Source organism: Helicoverpa armigera, chromosome 11 (assembly GCF_030705265.1).
Source record: "Helicoverpa armigera isolate CAAS_96S chromosome 11, ASM3070526v1, whole genome shotgun sequence".
NCBI classification, from domain to species: domain Eukaryota; kingdom Metazoa; phylum Arthropoda; class Insecta; order Lepidoptera; family Noctuidae; genus Helicoverpa; species Helicoverpa armigera.
This window is the reverse complement of record NC_087130.1, coordinates 10,728,452-10,749,962: the sequence shown is the minus strand read 5'-3', so window position 1 is coordinate 10,749,962 and position 21,511 is coordinate 10,728,452. Positions and strand designations below refer to the sequence as shown.

The window sequence follows — 21,511 nt, the reverse complement described above, 5'->3', positions numbered from 1 at the left end:
TCTGGTCTCCATCATCAGGTCAGCTCCAAACCTTCAGTGTTGCATAGGTCTTGTCAATACGAATAATTTAAGCCCAAACACGAGGTAGTTTACATATTCAGTTGTCGAGTTCCCTCCATTTTCTCTGGTCTCCATCATCAGGTCAGCTCCAAACCTTCACTGTTGCAAAGGTCTTGTCAATACAAATAATTTAAGCCCAAACATGAGGTAGTTTACATATTCAGTTGTCGAGTTCCCTCGACCCTCTCTGGTCTCCATCATCAGGTCAGCTCCAAATCTTCACAGTTGAATAGTGCTTTTAGGCGTACACCTAAGTGTCAAGTTTTCACCCTATGTATGCCTACAAGTTTTGAAGGATGCCCTCGATTTCTCAGGGTTTCCATCATCAGATCCTGACCTGATGAATATGGGACCAACTGGCAGCTATTCCAAGTCGAACAAAAAAAGAATCACGTAAATCGGTCTATAAACCTCGGAGTAATCGATGTGTATGTGTAACCTCCTCCTTTTTGGGAAGTCGGTTAAAATGGAATAATTTTATCAAATTAGTGTATTGTCATCGGTCCTCAATAAATCTACAAAGTTTGAACGAAATCTGGCCGTTTAAAGTGGGTCAAAATCGCGCCCAAAGAAGTCGGTTACAAACAAACATACAAACATACAAACCTACAAACATACAGGTGAAGCTAATAAAAAGCGTGTAAAAAAAGAATATTCTCAAATTAATCCGCTGAAAAGCAGCTGACAAATGAATTCTCTTTGTTAATACAATACAAGCCCTCATCAAAACACAAACGAAAAAAATTTAAAAGAAAATAGAATTTCTTTTCAAAATAAACACAACATTCTGTTTCAAAAAAACACAAGGCCATGGTGTTCCGGCTTTTAAAAATAAGTATTCAAAAAAGATTAGCCATTATACAGGGGGTGCTAACATTAATACTTATACAGGGCCGGAAAACATTCGCCGGTATAATGGTAGCCGCAAAAAGTTAATGGACGCTTTCACCACCCTGTATTTGAGTTCGGGGTGATTCGACATGAGTCGGCAAGATTCGGCTGTTACGCTTGCGCATTCGTTTTTAGGTTACTGTTGGAGTATAGCTATGTTTTTTTTGTAGTAGGAAAATACATTAACTTACTAGCTTCTGCCAGCGGTTTCACTCGCATCCCGTGGTAACTACTTCCCGTACCGGATAAAAAGTAGCTTGTAACCTTCCTCGATAAATGGGCTATCTAACACTGAAAGAAATTTTCAAATCGGACCAGCAGTTCCTGAGATTAGCGCGTTCAAACAAACAAACAAACTCTTCAGCTTTATAATATTAGTATAGATTTACTGGAATAATCAATAGATTTATTTAAACTTGCTCTAAGTATGAATTACTTACATGATACAAAACCGAAATTTTGCGAAATTACCTATGTAGTACGTGAGTGTACATATGTTTGTTACTTCATCACGCAACATTCAAAATTAACTGTTTGAGTTGAATTAATTTTGATGAAACTTGGAAAGCTTACACACATCAAAATAACATATAGGTACAGGCTACTTTTATCAGAGTCCGAAAAGTATTTCCCTCAATACCTGGGGGTCTTTAAACCCACCTTCTTCGATGAATGAACTATACTCGTATAACACTGAAACAATGTTCAAATCTTACTATTTTTTCCTTAAATTGAATAAACAGACTTCAGACTTCAGGTTTATAATATTAACACCTATAAATCCTACTTCCATAGCACTACGACGAAGACTACAACGGCATTAGTATTCCTTCAACAGCTGCATAGCATTGGCAGCTACTATAGAGAATGGACAATTTGTTCATACATGCAAATGGCTTATTTGCCCAGTTGTCGAATATCATAACGACATTGTTCCTATCTAACGTGGGTATTGTATTAGATCTGTGGTCTGTTATGGCATTTTTGAGGGTGGTTTTCAGATTTGAGATGTGAATTTCAATTTTTACAGTTATTTACGTATATTTATGTATATTATGTACCACTTATTGTACAACCATTGTTGAATGTATGTGTATTTCAACCATGTAGGATGGATAACCTGCAACCTTTTTTGAGGGCTGAATTCGCCCCTCAAAGTACGTCACTTCATTCTGAAGCAATAGTTAAGGTACGTTTTGAAAAACCGACAGCGACAGCACGAGCTGCTGCCGCTTTGTTCCAAATACATATAAACCAGTAATGCAACTGCGGCCGACTTCATGAAGTTGCGGCATGTGCGGTCGACAGCAAGAATTCAAAACGTACCTTTACACCATTCTATTCAGCCAGTAGTCAATAAAGTGAATTGCACATGTCACCACAATGCCATTCTTTTTTTGAAATTCCTGTGTGGACATTCAAAAAGACAGTGGCCATTATATTGAAGTGGGAATATCTCCGCGTGGTGGGAAGGCGTATAGGAATGCACTATCGGGGTTATTGAACTGCTGCCGATATCTCATCTCGATTCAAATAGTGTATTACATAGATACCGATATGTATTCTGTCTTCATGTTTTGGATACATGTGTAAATGTGTTAAAATTTAAATTTTTTAGGGCACTACAGATGATAAAATGTCAGTCTAGTGGTATCTGGGTTTTTTTGCTGTTATAATTTATTTTCATGTTATGGTTAAGCTCTGTTATTATAAATTATGTCATCAAAAAACCCAAGTTAAGTTAACCCAAGTAATAAAAATATTTATTTTTATTTTCAGCAACCTTGAATATATTTACGAATTGAAAAGTAGGTATAAGATTTTGATAATTACACCTTATAAAGCTAGATAAAATATTTAAAAATCCAATCCTTACCTGAAATTCTCCAGTCCAATATTACCTACCTAAGCAAAAAACGTATTATAACTAAAATGCAAATCTGCAGCAAAACCCGATAGCTTTAAAAAAAAGAAAGTACGAAAATTCCGATGGAATCTCGAACCTTCAATGAATTGTCAATGAGACGGTTGGTGAGATATTACCTACACCCGCCTGCCTCCCTGAGGCTCAGAACTTGATTAGCAAACTCGTGTAAATAAGTTATCACAAGATAGATGGGGAAGAAGGTAAGAAAATAAGGAGTATCCTATCTGTTGGGAAGAATAATCATGTATCATGACAAGCGGTGATGAAGTGGTCGCAGCTGAATTGTGCTAACTAGGTTATGTTTGGCCAAGTTTCAGTTTTGTGTATGAAGTTTTAGATATATGATATATGATTGTGTATAAATATTATAACTTTGTTTTGAAACAATTTATGCTTGGAAAACTGTATCTTATCACAATGAAATTCGTGATATATGAGAGATTGATTTTAAATCTCCTTTTGACCTTTTGAAATCGCTTCATTATACCGGTTTTCCTGAAAAGTCAGATGAATAGTATCAAAATAATAGTAGGATATTTTAGAAATAAGGCAATACTTTAATAATGTTTTTTTTTTACATTGCGGGAACAAACCCTTCAACGCTTTTCTTGTAACTTTACTTTCTAAATATTAATTTCAACAATGTTTATGTACTTATCTATGCTTTTCTTTATAACTTTCTTTTCTAGATACTCATTTCGGCTAGGTTGCAAGAAAGTCAGTCTTTTCCAGTTTTCTCTCTTGACGTTATCGTATTACAAACAGTCAATAAGACACTCAAGCATGCAGTAGAATTACTCAATACATCTATAGTGAGTTATAATCCGAGTGCACTCCCGCGGGATTGCGATGCTCGTTTATTTATTAAGGTCTAGTACGCATGCTCTGCTAGCCACGGGTTATTACAATTTACACTTCATTTCATAGCATACTGACAATGTAACGCTAGGTTTTTGATTTAGGTACATTTTATTATATTATTCATACCAGATAACACTAAAAATTTCTAGAAACAATCGGCTAATTGCGAGTTTAACTCGCGTACGTAGGGTGAAATTGTCTATGATACAGTCAAAAACTGATGCCGTTTGTATGGTAGCTCCATAAAATATTTATTTATTTGCTATTGTAGCGGCAATAGAAACACATCATCTTTGATTTTAACTATCAATTTAAGTACTACCACAGTTCATGGGTAACAGTTGTCATAGAGTGATACAGAGTCATAATGACAGACGAACAGACTGGTAGCAGTCTAGTCATATATGTAGTCATTTTGGGTGTCATCCAACATCTAATCTGGTGAGGGTCAGTAATATATGAATAAGTGGCTTTTGAACTGTTCACCTAACAATAATTTACAACATAACTAGATAAATATAACATTACATAAAACTTTCATACAGATATAAACCTAATTGTCCTATATTCGAAGCCGCAAAGTTATGGCCCCTTCAGCCCATGATTCAGTGAAATTGTCGCCGCGTCACATAAAAATGATTCTCGCTTTGTGAAGAAAAACTAATAAAATGAAACGGAAGATTTTTCTTATTGTTGTTTTAAGTGCTCTTCCTACAGTTGTAAAAGGAAACAGCTTGTTTTTTTTTTGTACAAAATTGACCCAGAATTGGATCTTTCTTTGCGATTAAAATCTCAACAATGAATATTTTTTATTGCATGATCAAATACTTTAAAAGACAATAAAGTCAAGCCTTTTCCATTTAACTATGTTGGAGTCGGTGTAACGTTTACGTGTGACATCGGCTCCCAGTCTGATCAGATGCAGCTGAGTACCAGCGCTTTACAAGGAGCGACTGCCTATCAGACCTACTCAATCCAGTTACCAGGGCAAAACAATGGTTGAGACTGGTTGAGACTGGTTATCAGACTTTCTGGCTTCTGAGTACCCATAACGACTGGTAAAGATATTCGTTGACATAATATCACTTAAATTATACTATGTAACTGAATTGACATCACATAAGTATTTTTTGATTGCCAAAAATCCAGTAGATATTGTAGTTATAATTTGTCGAAATCTGATACCAGTAGTACTCGTACGTTTCAACTACAACGACCCCGGTATCAGATTTCGATAAATTATACCCATCTAAAAACATTAAAAAAACTAAGATACATTTAACTTAATACAAGATTAAAGAGACCTACATTTGTCATTCAAGACAATTTTGTAATCGTCACAAAAACATTTATTTTCAAGCTTGAAATACACGAAAACTTCGTCTTCTCTTAGACTACTCATCTGTAAAATCTATTTGGAATATCAAAGAGCTATTTACTAGGCTGACAAACAGCAGATTTACGTATTTCATTAAATATTGGTTTTCTTGGATAAATCAAATTGTTTTGTGTCTAATTCCTTTTAGCCTAGAATACATAAGTTATTATTAAGATCGTGACTTTTTCTAGTAACTTAAGTAGTTCTGACGCTGGTTTGTGTTTATACATATTTCAGTCTAAATGTAGCTGAAAATGAGTAAGAATTCTACGTAGAATGGTTATTTACTTTCACCATTTATTACATTGACTGGATGTCTGACTTTCAGACTTTTGGCTACCAAAAAGTCGGGCAACGAATTTTCCGAGATGACAATGTTTAGAAACCGGATCGCTTTAGTTAGGGGGTCATAACTTGAATTGTACTATTTTACATATGTATGTATAATATGTATTGATCATTGAACAATCATAAAAAATATCTCTCTCTGAATCATCTACATTACAATTCATGGCATCTCATAAAATAAAAAAGATGAATACGATAGCCTACAAGGCAACTACTATTAGTAAGGCTAGGATACCTAATTCTGACCAGAAGCAATCATATCTAAAAATATATTTTGTTTTATCAAACTGTACTTGAAAAATCACAACGTTTAATAAAAAAAGTAAATTTAAACAAAACTCATAAGAAGTTACACATTGTGCTCCAAATACTTGGTCCCGTGCACTCGCAGGGAATTTAATAAACGCTGCTGGCACGCAACTGTACCTACAACTAAGTAAAAAGTAGCTCACCTGCTTCCAGTTACCAAGCCAAGACACAGCGAGGCAAATTATACCAACTGCGGGACGTAGGTACACACCAATCACACAACACCACTCAAAACTTTTAAATGTAATCTGTAATTAACAAAAAATAAACAAAAACACTGAATTTTAATCCGTTGTTCGCGTGCGTGAAGCCGCGTCGCGTGATTTTAATACTTTCATATATTTCGTCTAGCTACATTTTTTTTCGTGTTTATTTTTGTGGGAGACGCGACACGTTGCGTCATTCGATCGCGCCTCGTTACACTGGCTAGAGGGGTAGGAAACCCCTACGCTCCGATACTACGTGACAAAGATTAATTTCGTAGAGGGTGCATTTGTATTTCGTGAAGCGAAAACAATTTAACCTAACAGTTTTAGTATTGTGTTATTTATCAAATGCTTGTTACAGCGTATGACATAAATGTGTCTAAAAGTAGATATTAGACGCATTTCAAATTAATTTTACAAGCAACATAATGTTGTATTAAAAGTTACATTTGAAATCTAAACCAAAAAATTATTATACATTCAAAGAAACTTAAAGTTGGCAGTAGAATGTTAAAGTGTAAAAATATTTATTACTTTTATATTCTACAAGTAGGCAAAAACAAAGTCGCTTCTACGTAAATAATCTATGCCATTTTCCGGGCCGTGCTGAAGCAAGACAGCTATACCAAGACCTCACTTGTAGGAGAGAGACAATGCATATCGACGGGCTTATACCATGTTTGACCAAGTTTTCTTTCTATTCAAATAATTCATGAGGCTCCGGTAGTGCGAACGCGTGACATTATAGAGCATTACTGGTTATCGACCAATGGTCAGCGGTCAACATCGGAATGTTGTTTTAAAAATTGATTCTGAAGGGTAATAGAGCGCTGTCGTGGTTTCTTCTGTGAAGGAACTACAGCCTGCACTCGGACAAATAGTAACCTGTATAGTATTCTGATGTGTAAGCTATACTGTCACGTTTTAACAAAATCTGTTCAGCAATTTCGCGTGAAGTAATAACAATAAAATCCACACATCCAAAGTCATCACGTTTAACTGGTACTAGATAGTAATTTTCTCCCTGCTTACCTGTATTTTTTATGAATACTAGCTGTTCCTTGTTTTGCCATCCGCGTCTTGAATACTAGTATTATAAAATGGGTAAATAAAAACGGACGAAATCTCATGCAAAAGCTAGTTAATATTATGAGGGTTCACCATTACATCACATACATTCATTACAGTATTAAAAAATCTTTTTGTAACGATAATTACATGTGTATATTGCTATTTTTAATTAGAATTAAATTTTAATTACTCGTGTTCACATAATGTTGTAGATATTGAACAGTTGTTTTAGAGTTTGAGGATATGTTTGTATGTACTCGGTGATCAGTCATGTGTAGTTATATTCAAGGTAATATTTAATTATTTAGGATATACAATTTAGTGTTACGTTATTCTTGCGACTTCTTGTACCTACAATAATCTAAAATAAAGATAAATAATATTTAAACTTTTACTTTTAACTGTTGTAACACTACGAAAAAGTACTTTAATTTTGAATTATTTTTCGCAGGTGGCCTACTAATCATCACTCTTATAAGCAACACAACGTCGACAACTGTCGACAAACCAATACAATACAAACTTAAAACGAATGCTAGCCTCTACAACGATTCTAATGCAATAAACAAAACACTAGACCAAATAAAGAAAATACAAAACACTACAAAAGAACCGACCAAAGAATGGAAGTTCGAAGACTACATGAAGAAATTCGAACCGGCAACCATATGGGAACAAATAGACAAACAAAAGAAGTACAATGGCTTAGTCCTTACTGACGAAGAACAATCTGAAATTATGTTCCAAGGCATGGACCCTACAGACGAACTTATGGAACTGAAGATTGAAAATGGAGACCCCAAGATAATACTCGAAAACGACGCCAGAAGAGGGTGGAAGCCCCCCAGAGGCGCAAGCCGGTATAAAAGAGACAGGTTCTATCTTAGAAGACGAATGTACGAGCTGATGAAGCAAGCAATATACCAGACGCGAAACAAAATGGTCGTGATGCAGGTCCAAAGGGACAAGTACTCCAATTCTTCGCTTTATAAGATGGGGTTCTTGATGAATAAGGCTGATAATGCTGCCAAAACGTTTGGCAAGTTTTCGTTTCGAGCTTTCAGGGGCTGCTTGCTTTCTAGAGAGAAGGTTTCGTACAGGATGCCGTTGTTTGACCTTCTGACTACGAATGAGAGGCAGCTGAGCCTGTGGTTCAGCGTGGAGATCCTGGCAGACCTGATCAAGAAGAACGACGAGATTTGCAAGGCAATCTTCAAGAATCAAACCGAGAGGAGAATAGAGACGTTCGACGAACGGTTCATCAATTAACTCTCTTTGTTGTATTATTGTATTTATTGCTGGTCTTAGATTCATTAAAGTGTGCCTTTTACTGTTATTTGTGTATAAGTTTAACAATATCGTTTAATATACAGATATTATATAATGTTTGTTGAAATGAATCATTCCTATGATGATAATCATCTAAACAGAACTGGTTTCCACTCACAATTGCAAAACTGGCTATTTCTAAGAAATTTTATCCATTTAATTATAATACCCCTCCAGAATATAAAGGTTTAATTGGTAATATTAAATAACTAGCTTCTGCATGCAGTTTCACCCTGTCTTGTGGGAATTTCTCCATGAACCCAGATAAAAAGTAACCTATAGCCTTCCTCAATAAATGGGCTATCACTACGGGTAATGAGTTTAACGCTCTCAATCAAACAAACAAAATCTTCAACTTATTATATTAGTATAGTTCGAATATTCTTTAATATTTGGTAAGTAATTGGATTTTGTGATAGATCCTCAAAGCCCTTGTAGATAACGCTGTCTTTAATGAGGTCATTATCTATCATCTGTGAGAGTGAGAGCATAGAAAAGGCATATCTAAGACCAAACTTGATTCTCGTACCACTACTTGACCAGGATTGTAAAGACTGTCACGATGACTGATATTCGATAGTTCCCTTCTATTATTTTCAATACATCATGCTATCTCTACTTCATTGCTTGAAAAAAGCCGCACAATACGGCTAATACTGTACATATTTTATTATAATTTATAAGCGACGCACCAAAACCATTTCATTTTAATGGGTAATTTCAAGTAATTCGTTTTTAATAACCTCGATTATGGCCTGTTTTATACCGAGTCGGGCCTCTGGGAATGTGGCTGAATACTATATCAATAATATTGCTTTGTGAGTATTTTGTTATTTTGTAAAGCCTTCTGTTATCTGTTCCGCGCTCAATAAAATGGTTATGGACTTATGAGTTAATGGCCTTTTTCGCGGTTTTGCCCGTGATATGGATACGATCTAGCAATTGATACTTTGAAAATAACGTGGCTTTCTTTTGGTAAAAAAAAATATCTTAGATTATAATAAAACTAGAGATTTTATTCTACAATCTTACAAACATGACCTTTGAGGTAGACTATACCTAAACAGAATTAGACTTACGATATTATTTTTGCCTGCTAGTGTTTATTGAATCAGATATGCACACATACACTCAAAAAAATTTAATTAATCAATAGCTCCAAAAAGCATGTCAATACTTTGAAAATCGTTTACATAACCATCAGTAATGACACTGTCACAATTTTTTTACCAGATTATTCACTCAACAATGTGCACGGAGTGTTCGACGACGTCCACTACACTTTATTCGGCAACTTGGCTTCGACACCAGACCTCCTGAACGACACTGAAGGTGACCTCGACAACACAACGACAGACGACTATGACACACCCGATGAACTCGACATGGAGTTCCCTAACGTATTCACTTTCCGCCGGACCAACCTAACCGAAGCGTTCGACATACAGGACTATAACCTCGTCAACGAACAATTCACTAATTCCTCAAAACATATAAGGAATCAGACAAGAAGATTTTCCTACTACGATAAAGATGACAAAAAGTACAAGGAAAAAATAGAAAGTTACAAAAAAGGTCTGCTGGTCAATATTTTAGTGCAATTCGTAATGCATGCGAGGTATGAGGTGGGCAAGGCTTTGACCCAGCGTGATAAAGTTAGAGACGATAAGAGATATAAGCTTGGGTACTTGTTCAATCGGCTACGTAGATTGAAGACTGACCAGCTGAAGATGGTGGGGACAGCGTGGTATCAGAACAGGACGTCTCATAGGAGCCTTTTCTCCTTGATGAGGTTCTATGAAAGGGTTGTACATTTCGACGTTGATATTCGAGATACGTGTAACCTGGTCAAGAAAGTATTTTCAGTGGTCGCGCCTTATGACATTTTCGACGACAAAAAGAAAAAGAAAAAGAATAAGAAGACATAAATTATTTTAACTTATTAAAAGGTTAATAAACCATAATCGTTTAATTTGTTACTGCAGTCAATATGGAAAAGTTATTTTTTATTCCTATAAACCTTCTTAAGGAGAATCTCCCTATCTTAATTCTGGAGGCAGTTCCATATTAACTCGGACGAAAAGCAAGTAACTTACTTGCTTTAAGTTATTGTTTATTCTTACTTGAAGTAAGAATATATTTCTTAACTGTTTCATCAAATTCAACTCCTTTGCGAGAAAGAGTAACAAACATACTATCTAACGTACACACACATACTTCCAAACGTAATATTATAGGATTCTGAAAACATGGTCCTATACCGAGTCTTTCTATTTGCCTGTCCACAATGAACTCAGAAATTCTTGCAAAGATTTTCAATCAATTCAAAAAGATGCATGGAATGATTTTCGATGAAAAGTAGGTATATTAAGCGGGCAGCTTCTGTGGATCACTACTTATAGGTAAGGGTATTATTTATTTTCATGGCAAATCCGATGGAAAATTTCGAAACTTAAACGATCCGATCACATAACGTAGTAAACATAATTGCTAATAAAACTATTCATGACCACATTACATAACAAATATTCATTACGAACATTGTTTTCTAGAAATATGAAGTTCTTATTACATTCTATTGTCTCTCAATAACCAGACGCCGACTTTTATATTGTTTATAAAAATGAAGCGATTAATTTATCTTTTACGTAAGTTTAATTTGATATATTATGAATTGGACTATGTATCTGCGTGTGTGAAGGTCTATAGGTACCTACATCAGTGCCGTGACAGGGACTGGAGCAGAACTTGTTTCATCACCATCTGCCTTGGTTTCCAATATGGCGGGTGCAGCTAAGTAGGTACCAGTGTTCTCGGATCATATATTGTCTATGAACACGATCCAGATTGCAAGCAATTGACCATGCCAGGGACCCGATTCTCCTAAGTTAATAATGTCAAAATTGAATAGAAATCGAATCGCAATAGCAGTTTTAACCATATCGGGCATTCTGCTACTAATATAAGACCAATCGTATTCCAACGACGTTTGCGATTGGTCTGCTATTTTGGTGTTTTTGCTCTTATACGGTAGTTTGCTCTACAATCATATTGCAATCGTAAATCATTTGCAGACCAAATGATTCATTATTGAATGACAGAAAAGGATAAAAACGTTTATTGCAAAGAAAAAATAGCGGAATGCCACATACGCTTCAATTGTAATCGAGTCGGGATAGGATCGCAGTCAAATGTGAATTGTATGTTTCTGAAGTAAAATTAGGAGAATGAACGAATGAACGTTCATATGTATGTCCCGTCCCAAACATGGCACCCATAAGTGAGGATAGACCTTTATCCAACATTTTTGGTGTATTTAAAAAAAACCTATATTCTATGTATACTTTCAGTAATTTCACCAATAGTTCATAACGCCAACGTAACAAAAAGGAGACGTCTTAACACTTCAATCTTATACGAGCCCATAGACGCATTAGATATCGCCTTTGATTTTCCAAAACTAGCCGATGTTCTACCAACACTAGTTCAAAAAACTTCAATAGACTACGAGAACGAATCTGGTGTTGTAGTGAAAAATATATCTATAGATATTGATAAGATTAATATAGCTAAGTTTAAGAAGAAGATTGCAGGTATGGCTAAAGAGATAGCTAAGGATGAGCCTAAAGTAAACGCGTCTAGACGGCAGGCTGTTTTGTCTACTGAAGGAGACAAGAAAGCGTATACCGAAGCATCGGAATTTATGATCAAACGCAAAACTCTGGATCTCATGCTGCAGACAATTTATATGGCCAGACATAAGGTAATAGATACAAATATATTTATTTTTATTATTTATTTATTATTTCAGGTAATCATAAACATTTTCCCACTAAACCGGATTAGTGGTTTGACTGTGGGTGATGAGCCGCATTGCCTTACATACACACACATATATTTGTAAATTGCCCGCGACTTCGTTTGCGTGGGCAATATAGAATTTCCAATTTTTCAATTTCGTTCATTGCTCATCCCCCATAGGTCATATCGTGATAATATATAGCCTATGTGTTGAACCGGCCCCCAGGTAATATTCATGCAAAATTTGATTTAAATCCATGCAGTACTTTTTGAGTCTATTCGGGACAAACACAGACAAACCCCCCAAGTATACTTTAAAAAAACTTTGTTTGTTTGGTTGTAATGAATAGGCTCAAAAACTACTGGACAGTTTTTAAAAATTATTTCACCATTCGAAAGCTACATTATCCACGAGTAACATAGGCTATATTTTATCCCGGTACGGGCAGTAGTTACCACGGGACGCGGCAAAACGGCTAGTGTATAGATATAGATACAACCTTGTTAAAATGCTGATAACAGTATTACACTACTCTTCTATATCCTCTTCCGCAAACGAAAACTACTGATCTATTGATTTCCTCGATAAAAAGGCCATCTAATATCATCACGTAGTCAAGATTAATTCCAGTCATATCGTCTTTCACAGTACAAATTCATCATCAACCGTGTTTCCGTGTCAATGCACGGCACCGACCCCCTCTCATACTAAACTAATGCTTCTGATATCAAATTCTAACAGGTCGCAACCCTAGAAAACGACAAACACTTTGACAGCAGCAAAAAAGATACAGGATACCGCATAGCGTACTCATACAGGAGAATTCTAAGGATATACACAAAAATGATGAGGATATATACATATTCAAACAAGTACAAAGACTATTACAAAATACCGAACAATCAACTCATATTACATAAAAGAGTGACGAGGTTACACGTAGATTTAGAATATCTTTTTAAAGTTATGATGAACATTAATGGGAAGTTCAAAGAGAAGACGAAAGCTGAGCAAGCTGAAGCCGATAAATCCAACGCTGGGAAACCTGATAACGACTAAGGCTCGACCGAGAAAGGTTTTTCGACCGAGAGAATAGATGAAGTTGAAAAAAAATGCTTTATTTTATTTTTGAATACCTACTGTCCCATTTAATCTGTTAGTACATACCTAATCAAATTTAAATAACATTATATTAAAATATACTGTAAATTTTTTTTTGGGCACGACTGTACAAAGGCCCAGTAGTAAGTTGGTTATACCATATTTATTATTTTGCTAACTTTGAGCAGCTATTATGAATAATATCCAGATAAAGTGATTAATTTATCACATTGTCAAGTCAATTTGGGTATTATATACAATGACCAGTGATTATGTATAATATCTATTTAATCACTAGGTATGGCTGTAACATATATATGAACGTAACATTGTGAGAGAGATTGGGAGGTATGTGAATACAGGTCACCAGGTCCAGGCAGACAGGAATGTCGGTAAGGATCTCGTATCCGGATATAAGTAGCGCCAAACAAAAATAGCTCCTCTTAAATACTCACTTAATCTGATCATAGTATGTGCCTTCAAATTATAAATAGGTAGTATCTATCAAAAATGTAAAAGTGAGTTTGGATATTTGGTTGGATATTTGATTGGTCGATATCTCAAGAACAATTTTACTGCTGAATAGATTTTTATCAATAATTCATATTAGATTATGAGAATATTGTGACAAAAGAAGTTTCCTCAGAAAACATGTGAAACTTGGGGAAGCTAGTGCCTCATAAAACGGCCGTAAACATACCTAATTATAATTTAAATTATGGATGATATAACAGGTAGTTAGCAATAAGTACTAACTACCTATATGGTTAAGGTTTCCACGTTCAAAATGCTTTTCTAATGAATAAAATGCAGATTTTTGCTGGCATAATATTTTCGCTTTGTAAGTACATAGTAGCTAATATTATGTTTACTATAAATATGCCGTAGTGTAGTTATTTAACAAGCCTAGGTATTTACTTGAGACAGGACAATTTTTTTTCCGATATATGTATTCCTATTTTCATTGATTTGCTATTTTCCATTCATTTTAGACACAACATTCGTCAGATCTGCGGACTTGAAGCCAGGTAAACCGGTCCCTCACGCCGAAGTACTTGACGAGATATTCACAAAGTTCCTCGGAGACTCTTACAGCAACAATGGTCTGTTCGACCTGATTCTCGGCGGCGAGAGCAACAACACAGACATAACGAATGACACGCTCGACATCTCCGACATCAAAATACTAGACGTTGACAGTGTCAGAAAGATCATCAACTCCGCCAAAAAGAAACACGAGCAGCAAGAAATAGCTAACGCCAGGCGATCCAATGACTTTCGGAGACGTGAATCGTATGACATTCATAAATCAATCAACAATAAAACGCTCGAACTCATGCTGCATGAAATCTACTTGGTTAAAGATAGAATGAACTCCACCCTATACTTTCGAAAGAAGTACAGAGAGTACCACAGTTACCAAATCGCACTAATGTACGGCGCGGGAAATGCACTGCTGGCTAAAATGGAAAGCCTCTTGGCTAACTTCAATCACTTCAAATGGAAGACTCATTTCATTTGGTGGCTTATTATTTACGAAAAGATATTGGCGTGTAATATTGACATTAATAATATTGTGGAGAGGATTTTTCATGTTCAGAAAATGTTTGCTATATCGAGGGGGCCTAAGCCGAAGACGAAGTCGCAGCTGCAGGACATGGCGAACCGGCCCAACGTCCCCAAGGGGGCCCTGCAGTCCGCGCTGGACCGACACGACCCGCTCGAAGATAAGAAGCAGCTCATTGGAAAATAATTATATATGTATATTTTCTTACTTTTGTCTCATAAGAATATTAAATCAAGAATCGTAGCTACAGAGGTAGGATTCTTGTTTGATACAAAAAAAAGTAAAATAATAGACGCATAGAACATAATGGAAATGTAAATGAAATAACCCATGATTACTACTAACTTCCTTTTATTAACATTAAAATAAAAACTTGGACAAAAATCCTTGACTTCATAAGTAATCAAACAATTCCTTTTGTTCGCATACACTAATATCTATTGTTATTATGGAATAAACAGCTACACTAAAGGAAGAATGATAAGGCCGGAAAACTTTTAATTGCACAAGGGATATTGGAAAATAATCTCAATAGTCACGACTAGCTGTGGCCCTCGGCTTCCCGCGTGGCTTACGTCACAATGCTCATGTTAACGACATTGATATTTTTAAATTAATTTTCAATCGGCTGTGAAAGGTAATATCATCATGATAAATGGTTTATAACCTTATTTGAGACCTTTATAGTTTCAGAGATAACCGCTGTCAAACAAACAAACTCTCCATACAAGGATACAAATTAGCGTCATATTAGCTTGTACTGTATTACTACGCTTTTAAAATTATCACATATTACAAATGGCCTCCTAAATACTTCTTATTTTTATGATGAAGAGGCCAATTATTGGCTTACTATCGACCATTCTCAATATTCTATCTCTGTTGTATAATTTTCTAGAGAAGAAAGACATAATTATATCTCCTGTCAAACTTAATCTCTAGTAAGAAAATTGAAAGATGGATAGAATATTGATATGGACCTCAAGAACGTGTTTCACAACTTCTGGGTAAGAACTGTTTGCTATATTTCTTCCTGCTCCGCAAGTACTTGCAGATAGCTTTAACCAGGACTTATCCAAAGGTGGTGAAACTAGTTAAAAAAGTCGTTTACGAAAACAAGCTCGTTATAGTTAACCTAACCTAAGTTAAGCATATATTAACGATAATAATTCAGATTAAAATGCACGTATTTGTTACTGATTTGATCTAAGATCTTTTTTTGTTTTTTGTATGAAAAACTCAACTTTGTACAGTCAACCTAATAAATATAAAAATGTTAACAAACATACAAAAAAAATGTGGTAAAATTATACCTCAAGACTTCTCTAAAATTAAGTGATGTTTAAGTATTTGAAAACAAATAATGCCTAAAAAAATAATAAAATTACAAACTGTTAATATCTTGTCAACAAAATTAACAATGATTCTTAAGAACTATTTTAAAACTTAAAACATGATTAAATATAAAAAGTACAGTCAGCCGCACAATGATGGTAACAAAACCAGTCATAAAATCCATTGTTTATACTTACTTCCTAATCTGATCGAATAAAATATTGTGTTACAAACACGTAAATGGAAGGTACGTTGATTATACTCAGGCTTCGTCCTCGGGATTAGCAAATAATACTTGTAGTACCGCCTAGTGTACCATTCACGCACTTTATTTGAGGGTAGATAAAAAAAATAAAAAGTCACTTCTGTCACCGAGGTGGGAGTTCTCCTGTCACGCGTCATTCGCTTTTTAGTGCTCGCCACGATCGCACATCGTGTCTTCCCACTGTTAAATAGTGTTAAAAAGTGTTAATAAATAACATGCCGAAACGTAAAAGTGAAGAGAGTTGTGATAAATTATTTAAGAAACTCAAGAAATTGGAGAAAAAACTACGACGACGTTGTCGCAGCCGATCTTCGAGTTCATCAAGGTCCGGTATTCAAGGTCAGTTCACAATTAATTATATTATCAGGTATAATGTGCCTATTGTGAATGAGTATTAATTTAAATGTTGCAAATGATCTTTGTAAAATCATAATCGACAAAAAATTGTTATACCCCCTGGAACTTATTTATTTATTTCTAACTGTTTTTTTCTGCTGGGTTTGCGTGCTTCTCTTTGGAGATGATACTACCCGTTTAATTAGTTTTGCGGACAGTATTGTAGGACTGTTTCTTAACTAATAAGCAGACACTGACATTTTCTAAATACCTACATACCTATTATTTATTAGAGTGTATGTACATGGTGTTTAATGTTACCGATGCGGGTTTGCGTACTTCTCTTTGGAGCTGTACTACCCAATAAATTAGTTTTGCGAACAGTACTTTGGTCTGTTTCTTAACTAATAAATATCGTATATCGGTTACAGAAGAACATGTGGCTTATAGCGAGGACTGCGAGAATAACATTGTTGAATTGCTCGACGGAAGCAACCTGTCTAATGTGGAAGCTATCAGCGGCGGCGATGCCGACCCGTTCCCGGAGTGCACCGCGAGCCAAGCTGCGGAGCCCGTCGTTGCCGCTGGTACCAGCGCGACGCCTACTGACAATGTTGCCAATGCGCTTTCTTGTGCAGAATCCGCGGATGCAATACCAGAGAGCGTGATACTTGATATACTAGGTGAAGATCCTACCATATCGAATACTTACGGACCCGAAGTACAAAAGGACTTAGCAGTCAGATTGGAGCATATTGCCACACATGGACTGACTAAGGAGCTCCGCAAGGATCTACAAGACAAGTATCTGTTGCCGAACAACTGCAGATTAATTAACGCGCCCGGCCTGAACGCTGAAATAAAAGCCGCTGTTTCCGATGTTAACATCAAACGGGATAGAAACATCGAATTTAGACAAAAACAGACTGCTACAGCCATAGCATGTCTGAGTCTAGCAATAAATAAACTTATTTCTAAAAATAACGCAGATCCAGAATTAACAAAAATGTTAATGGACTCGGAACGTATATTATGCGATTTGCAATACAATGATTCAGTTATCAGAAGGAATTTCATTTTATCTTCGTTGAATAAGGATATGAAGGACCAACTGCTTAACACCAAGCCGGATAATTTATTGTTTGGTCAAAACCTGTCCGAAACGATAAAGACGGCTAAAGCCATTACTAGATCAGGTGCCGATTTGAAGACGCCAGTGCAGAAGCCTCAGGCAAGTAATAAGAAGCCACCGGCATCGACATCGACACCCAGGAATTTAAACTGGAAGGGCCCCTTCCCCCCACGGAAACAGCCGAATCAACCGAAGGCGAAGGGGCCACCTCCGAGCAGTCGGCCATCGAGCTCATCGAGACACTCGCAGCAACCGCCGAAGCGCAGCCGCCGCTAGACGTGGTAAATTATGCAGGCAGGTTGCCTTTATTTTATAAACAATGGTCACTCATTACTAATAATCCTTTGGTATTATCTTGTATCAGAGGCTATGAAATTCCTTTTGCGTGTCCAGTTAACCAATTATCTCCTCCGATTACTAAATCATATTCAGAGACGGAAAAACGTGCCTTTTATGAAGCTATAAACAATTTATTAGCTAATGGAGCTATTTCAAAATGCCAACCTGTAAAAGGCCAGTTCTTATCAAGTGTGTTTTTGGTACCTAAACCAAATGGTAAATTTCGTTTTATTTTGAACCTGAAAAATTTAAACAAATTTATTAATACTAGTCATTTCAAAATTGAAGACTTACGTACAGTACTAAAACTAATAACACAAGATTGTTATATGACAAAGATTGATTTGAAAGATGCTTATTATTTCATAAAAATTCATCGTAATTCCAAAAAATATTTAAGGTTTCAATTTGAAGAAAATTTATACGAATTTAATGTTTTACCATTTGGATTAAGTACTGCACCTTATATTTTTACAAAGGTGATGAAACCTATTGTCCGTTTACTGCGCTCCGCCGGACTTATATCAACTAATTACTTAGATGATTACTGGTTGATGGGACAGTCTTATGAACAATGTTTATATAATACAACACAGACTAAGAAATTAATAACCTCCCTTGGTTTCCTAATAAATGAGGAAAAAAGTTCTATGATACCTAGCAAGATATGCACGTTTTTAGGATTTGTATTAGATTCTGAAAATTTCCAGATTACCTTACCTACTGAAAAGATTACTCGTCTTAAGTCTGAAATTCAAAAAATTTCTAACATAAATAGATGTAAAATTCGTGAATTTGCACGACTCGTTGGAACATTGGTTTCAGTTTGTCCAGCTGTGGAATATGGCTGGTTATATACTAAGCTTTTTGAACGTATAAAATACTTAAATTTAAAATCAGATGATAATTATGATAGATATATGAATTTACCAGTAATACTGCAACCTGATCTGAAGTGGTGGTATGCTGCATTACATAAACCTTTCAGTAGAATTAGAGAAGATTGTTATAGTCTGGAAATTTTCTCAGATGCCTCAAATACGGGGTGGGGGGCTGCCTGCGGAGAAGATAGGGCCAGTGGGTTGTGGAGTGCACAAGATAGAACACAGCACATAAACTTTTTAGAGATTCAAGCTGCCTTTTTTGGTTTAAAAGTCTTTGCTAAAGAACTAAGTAATTGTCAAATTCTGCTTCGCGTTGACAACACGACGGCCATCTCTTATATTAATAGAATGGGCGGAGTTCAGTTCCCTCACCTCACGGATATAACAAAGCAATTATGGCAGTGGTGTGAGGCTCGTGCATTATTTGTTACAGCTTCTTATATTAGTTCCTTAGATAACAAAACGGCGGATGCAGAATCTAGGCGCGTACACCCCGATATAGAATGGGAATTAGCTGATTGGGCCTTTCAGAAAATAGTATTAAATTTTGGTACACCTCAATTAGACTTGTTCGCTAGTCGAATAAATAATAAGTGTGCTGATTATGTTTCATGGCATAGAGACCCAGATGCGATGACAATCAACGCATTTACAATTAATTGGGCCGAATATTTCTTTTATGCATTTCCACCCTTTTCTGTTATTTTAAAAATGTTGAGAAAAATTTTATCTGACAAGGCTAAGGGTGTTGTTGTTGTTCCCTTGTGGCCCACACAACCCTGGTATCCTCTTTTTAAGAATCTTCTAGTATCAGACTTAATATATTTTGAAGCCGATTGTAATCCAATTGTATCTTTCCATTCTAGCAACCACAACATCCACACCAAGATTACCCTGGTGGCAGGGATATTGTGCGGACAGCGTGGTTGAGGAGAAGTATACCACCTTCAGCGATTAATGTAATGATGGCGTCCCTTGCCGACAGTTCATTCAGACAATATGATGTCTATCTTAAGCGCTGGTTCTACTATTGTAATGAAAATGGTTATGATTTGTACAATGCATCAGTCCCACAAATTATCTATTTTCTAACTAAGCTTTATGAAGAGGGATCCCAATATGGAACGCTGAATTCTTGTAGATCTGCTTTAGCTCTAATAATTAGTAGTAACCTAGGAGCAGATGACAGGATTAGAAGATTTTTTAAGGGCATATTTCGTTTGCGTCCCCCCTTACCCAAGTATTCCGTAACATGGGACACTTCAATTGTTATTAATTACGTAAGTTTACTATATCCAAATGAATCATTACATCTTGATAAAATTTCAAAGAAGTTAGCAACTCTTTTAGCATTGTTAACTGCACACAGGGTACAAACCTTTTCTAAAATTAATATAAAAAACATCGAGACATTTCCTTCAAAAATAATAATTAAGATTCCTGACTTTTAAAAACAACACGCATAGGTTGCATGCAACCAATTTTAGTTTTACCATTTTTTGAGCAACAGCCTGAAATATGCCCAGGAAAAGCCTTGCTAGCATATCTGGAGAAGACCAGACTACTTCGGAAAGATGTTGACTCCCTCTTCATAAGTCTTAAAAAGCCATATAGGGCTGTAGGTCCTCAAACTTTGAGTCGATGGATCAAAGAGACCTTAGGTGATAGTGGGATCGATGTAACCATATTTACAGCGCACAGTACAAGACATGCAGCTACGTCTGCGGCACACAATTTAGGAATAAATCTAGATCTTATTAGGAAGACCGCCGGTTGGAGCGGTTCTTCCAATACATTCTATCAGTTCTATAATAGAACCATAAGTAATGTTAATACCATAGAAGATGATTCCTTTGCAAGGACGATTGTTAATAGAACACTTAGTCAATAACTTTGATTGTTGCTCATATAAAAGTTGATTGTTGTTAATATTGATTATAGAAGTCTAAATAAAGCAAATTAATTTTTTCACTTAAATCTCTAAAAGTCTACAAGTATTATTTGCTAATCCCGAGGACGAAGCCTGAGTATAATTAGTGGTTAAACGAACTTACCTGTAAGTGAAGTTCTATCACAATTATGCGAAGGCTTCGTCCGAAGGGATTAGCAACCCTCCCTCCCAGTTGTCCATGGACCCCCCATAGTCGTGAAATAATTATTTGCTTCCTCTCTAAACTAAATGACGCGTGACAGGAGAACTCCCACCTCGGTGACAGAAGTGACTTTTTATTTTTTTTATCTACCCTCAAATAAAGTGCGTGAATGGTACACTAGGCGGTACTACAAGTATTATTTGCTAATCCCTTCGGACGAAGCCTTCGCATAATTGTGATAGAACTTCACTTACAGGTAAGTTCGTTTAACCACTAA

General features: G+C 35.9%; 5 protein-coding genes across 5 annotated transcripts in view; 4 read left to right on the top strand and 1 right to left on the bottom strand.

The window, feature by feature from the left end:
* The window catches only part of LOC110380936 (uncharacterized), a 258,996-nt gene extending 252,804 nt beyond the window's left edge, over window positions 1–6,192 (bottom strand). Inside the window, exon 1 of the mRNA XM_064037034.1 lies at window positions 5,918–6,192. The gene's annotated coding sequence lies outside the window, so the exon portion shown is untranslated. The remainder of the gene's footprint in view (window positions 1–5,917) is intronic.
* Window positions 6,193–7,542: 1,350 nt separating this feature from the next.
* Window positions 7,543–8,442, top strand: LOC126056979 (uncharacterized). Its single transcript, XM_049851994.2, has one exon. It carries the CDS (start codon window positions 7,694–7,696, stop codon window positions 8,318–8,320), a length of 627 nt encoding a protein of 208 aa, XP_049707951.2. The 5' UTR covers window positions 7,543–7,693; the 3' UTR covers window positions 8,321–8,442.
* A 562-nt stretch (window positions 8,443–9,004) lies between these two features.
* LOC110375534 (uncharacterized) lies at window positions 9,005–10,350 on the top strand. The gene is made up of 2 exons (XM_021333676.3): window positions 9,005–9,198; window positions 9,614–10,350. The coding sequence occupies exons 1-2, from the start codon at window positions 9,165–9,167 to the stop codon at window positions 10,306–10,308; spliced, it is 729 nt and encodes a 242-aa protein (XP_021189351.3). The 5' UTR covers window positions 9,005–9,164; the 3' UTR covers window positions 10,309–10,350.
* A 1,316-nt stretch (window positions 10,351–11,666) lies between these two features.
* Window positions 11,667–13,278, top strand: LOC126056985 (uncharacterized). Its single transcript, XM_049852006.2, has 2 exons — window positions 11,667–12,143; window positions 12,924–13,278. Exons 1-2 carry the CDS (start codon window positions 11,976–11,978, stop codon window positions 13,239–13,241), a joined length of 486 nt encoding a protein of 161 aa, XP_049707963.2. The 5' UTR covers window positions 11,667–11,975; the 3' UTR covers window positions 13,242–13,278.
* A 3,330-nt stretch (window positions 13,279–16,608) lies between these two features.
* Window positions 16,609–18,478, top strand: LOC110379593 (uncharacterized). Its single transcript, XM_021339320.3, has 2 exons — window positions 16,609–16,789; window positions 17,218–18,478. Exons 1-2 carry the CDS (start codon window positions 16,666–16,668, stop codon window positions 18,192–18,194), a joined length of 1,101 nt encoding a protein of 366 aa, XP_021194995.3. The 5' UTR covers window positions 16,609–16,665; the 3' UTR covers window positions 18,195–18,478.
* Window positions 18,479–21,511: the final 3,033 nt, after the last annotated feature.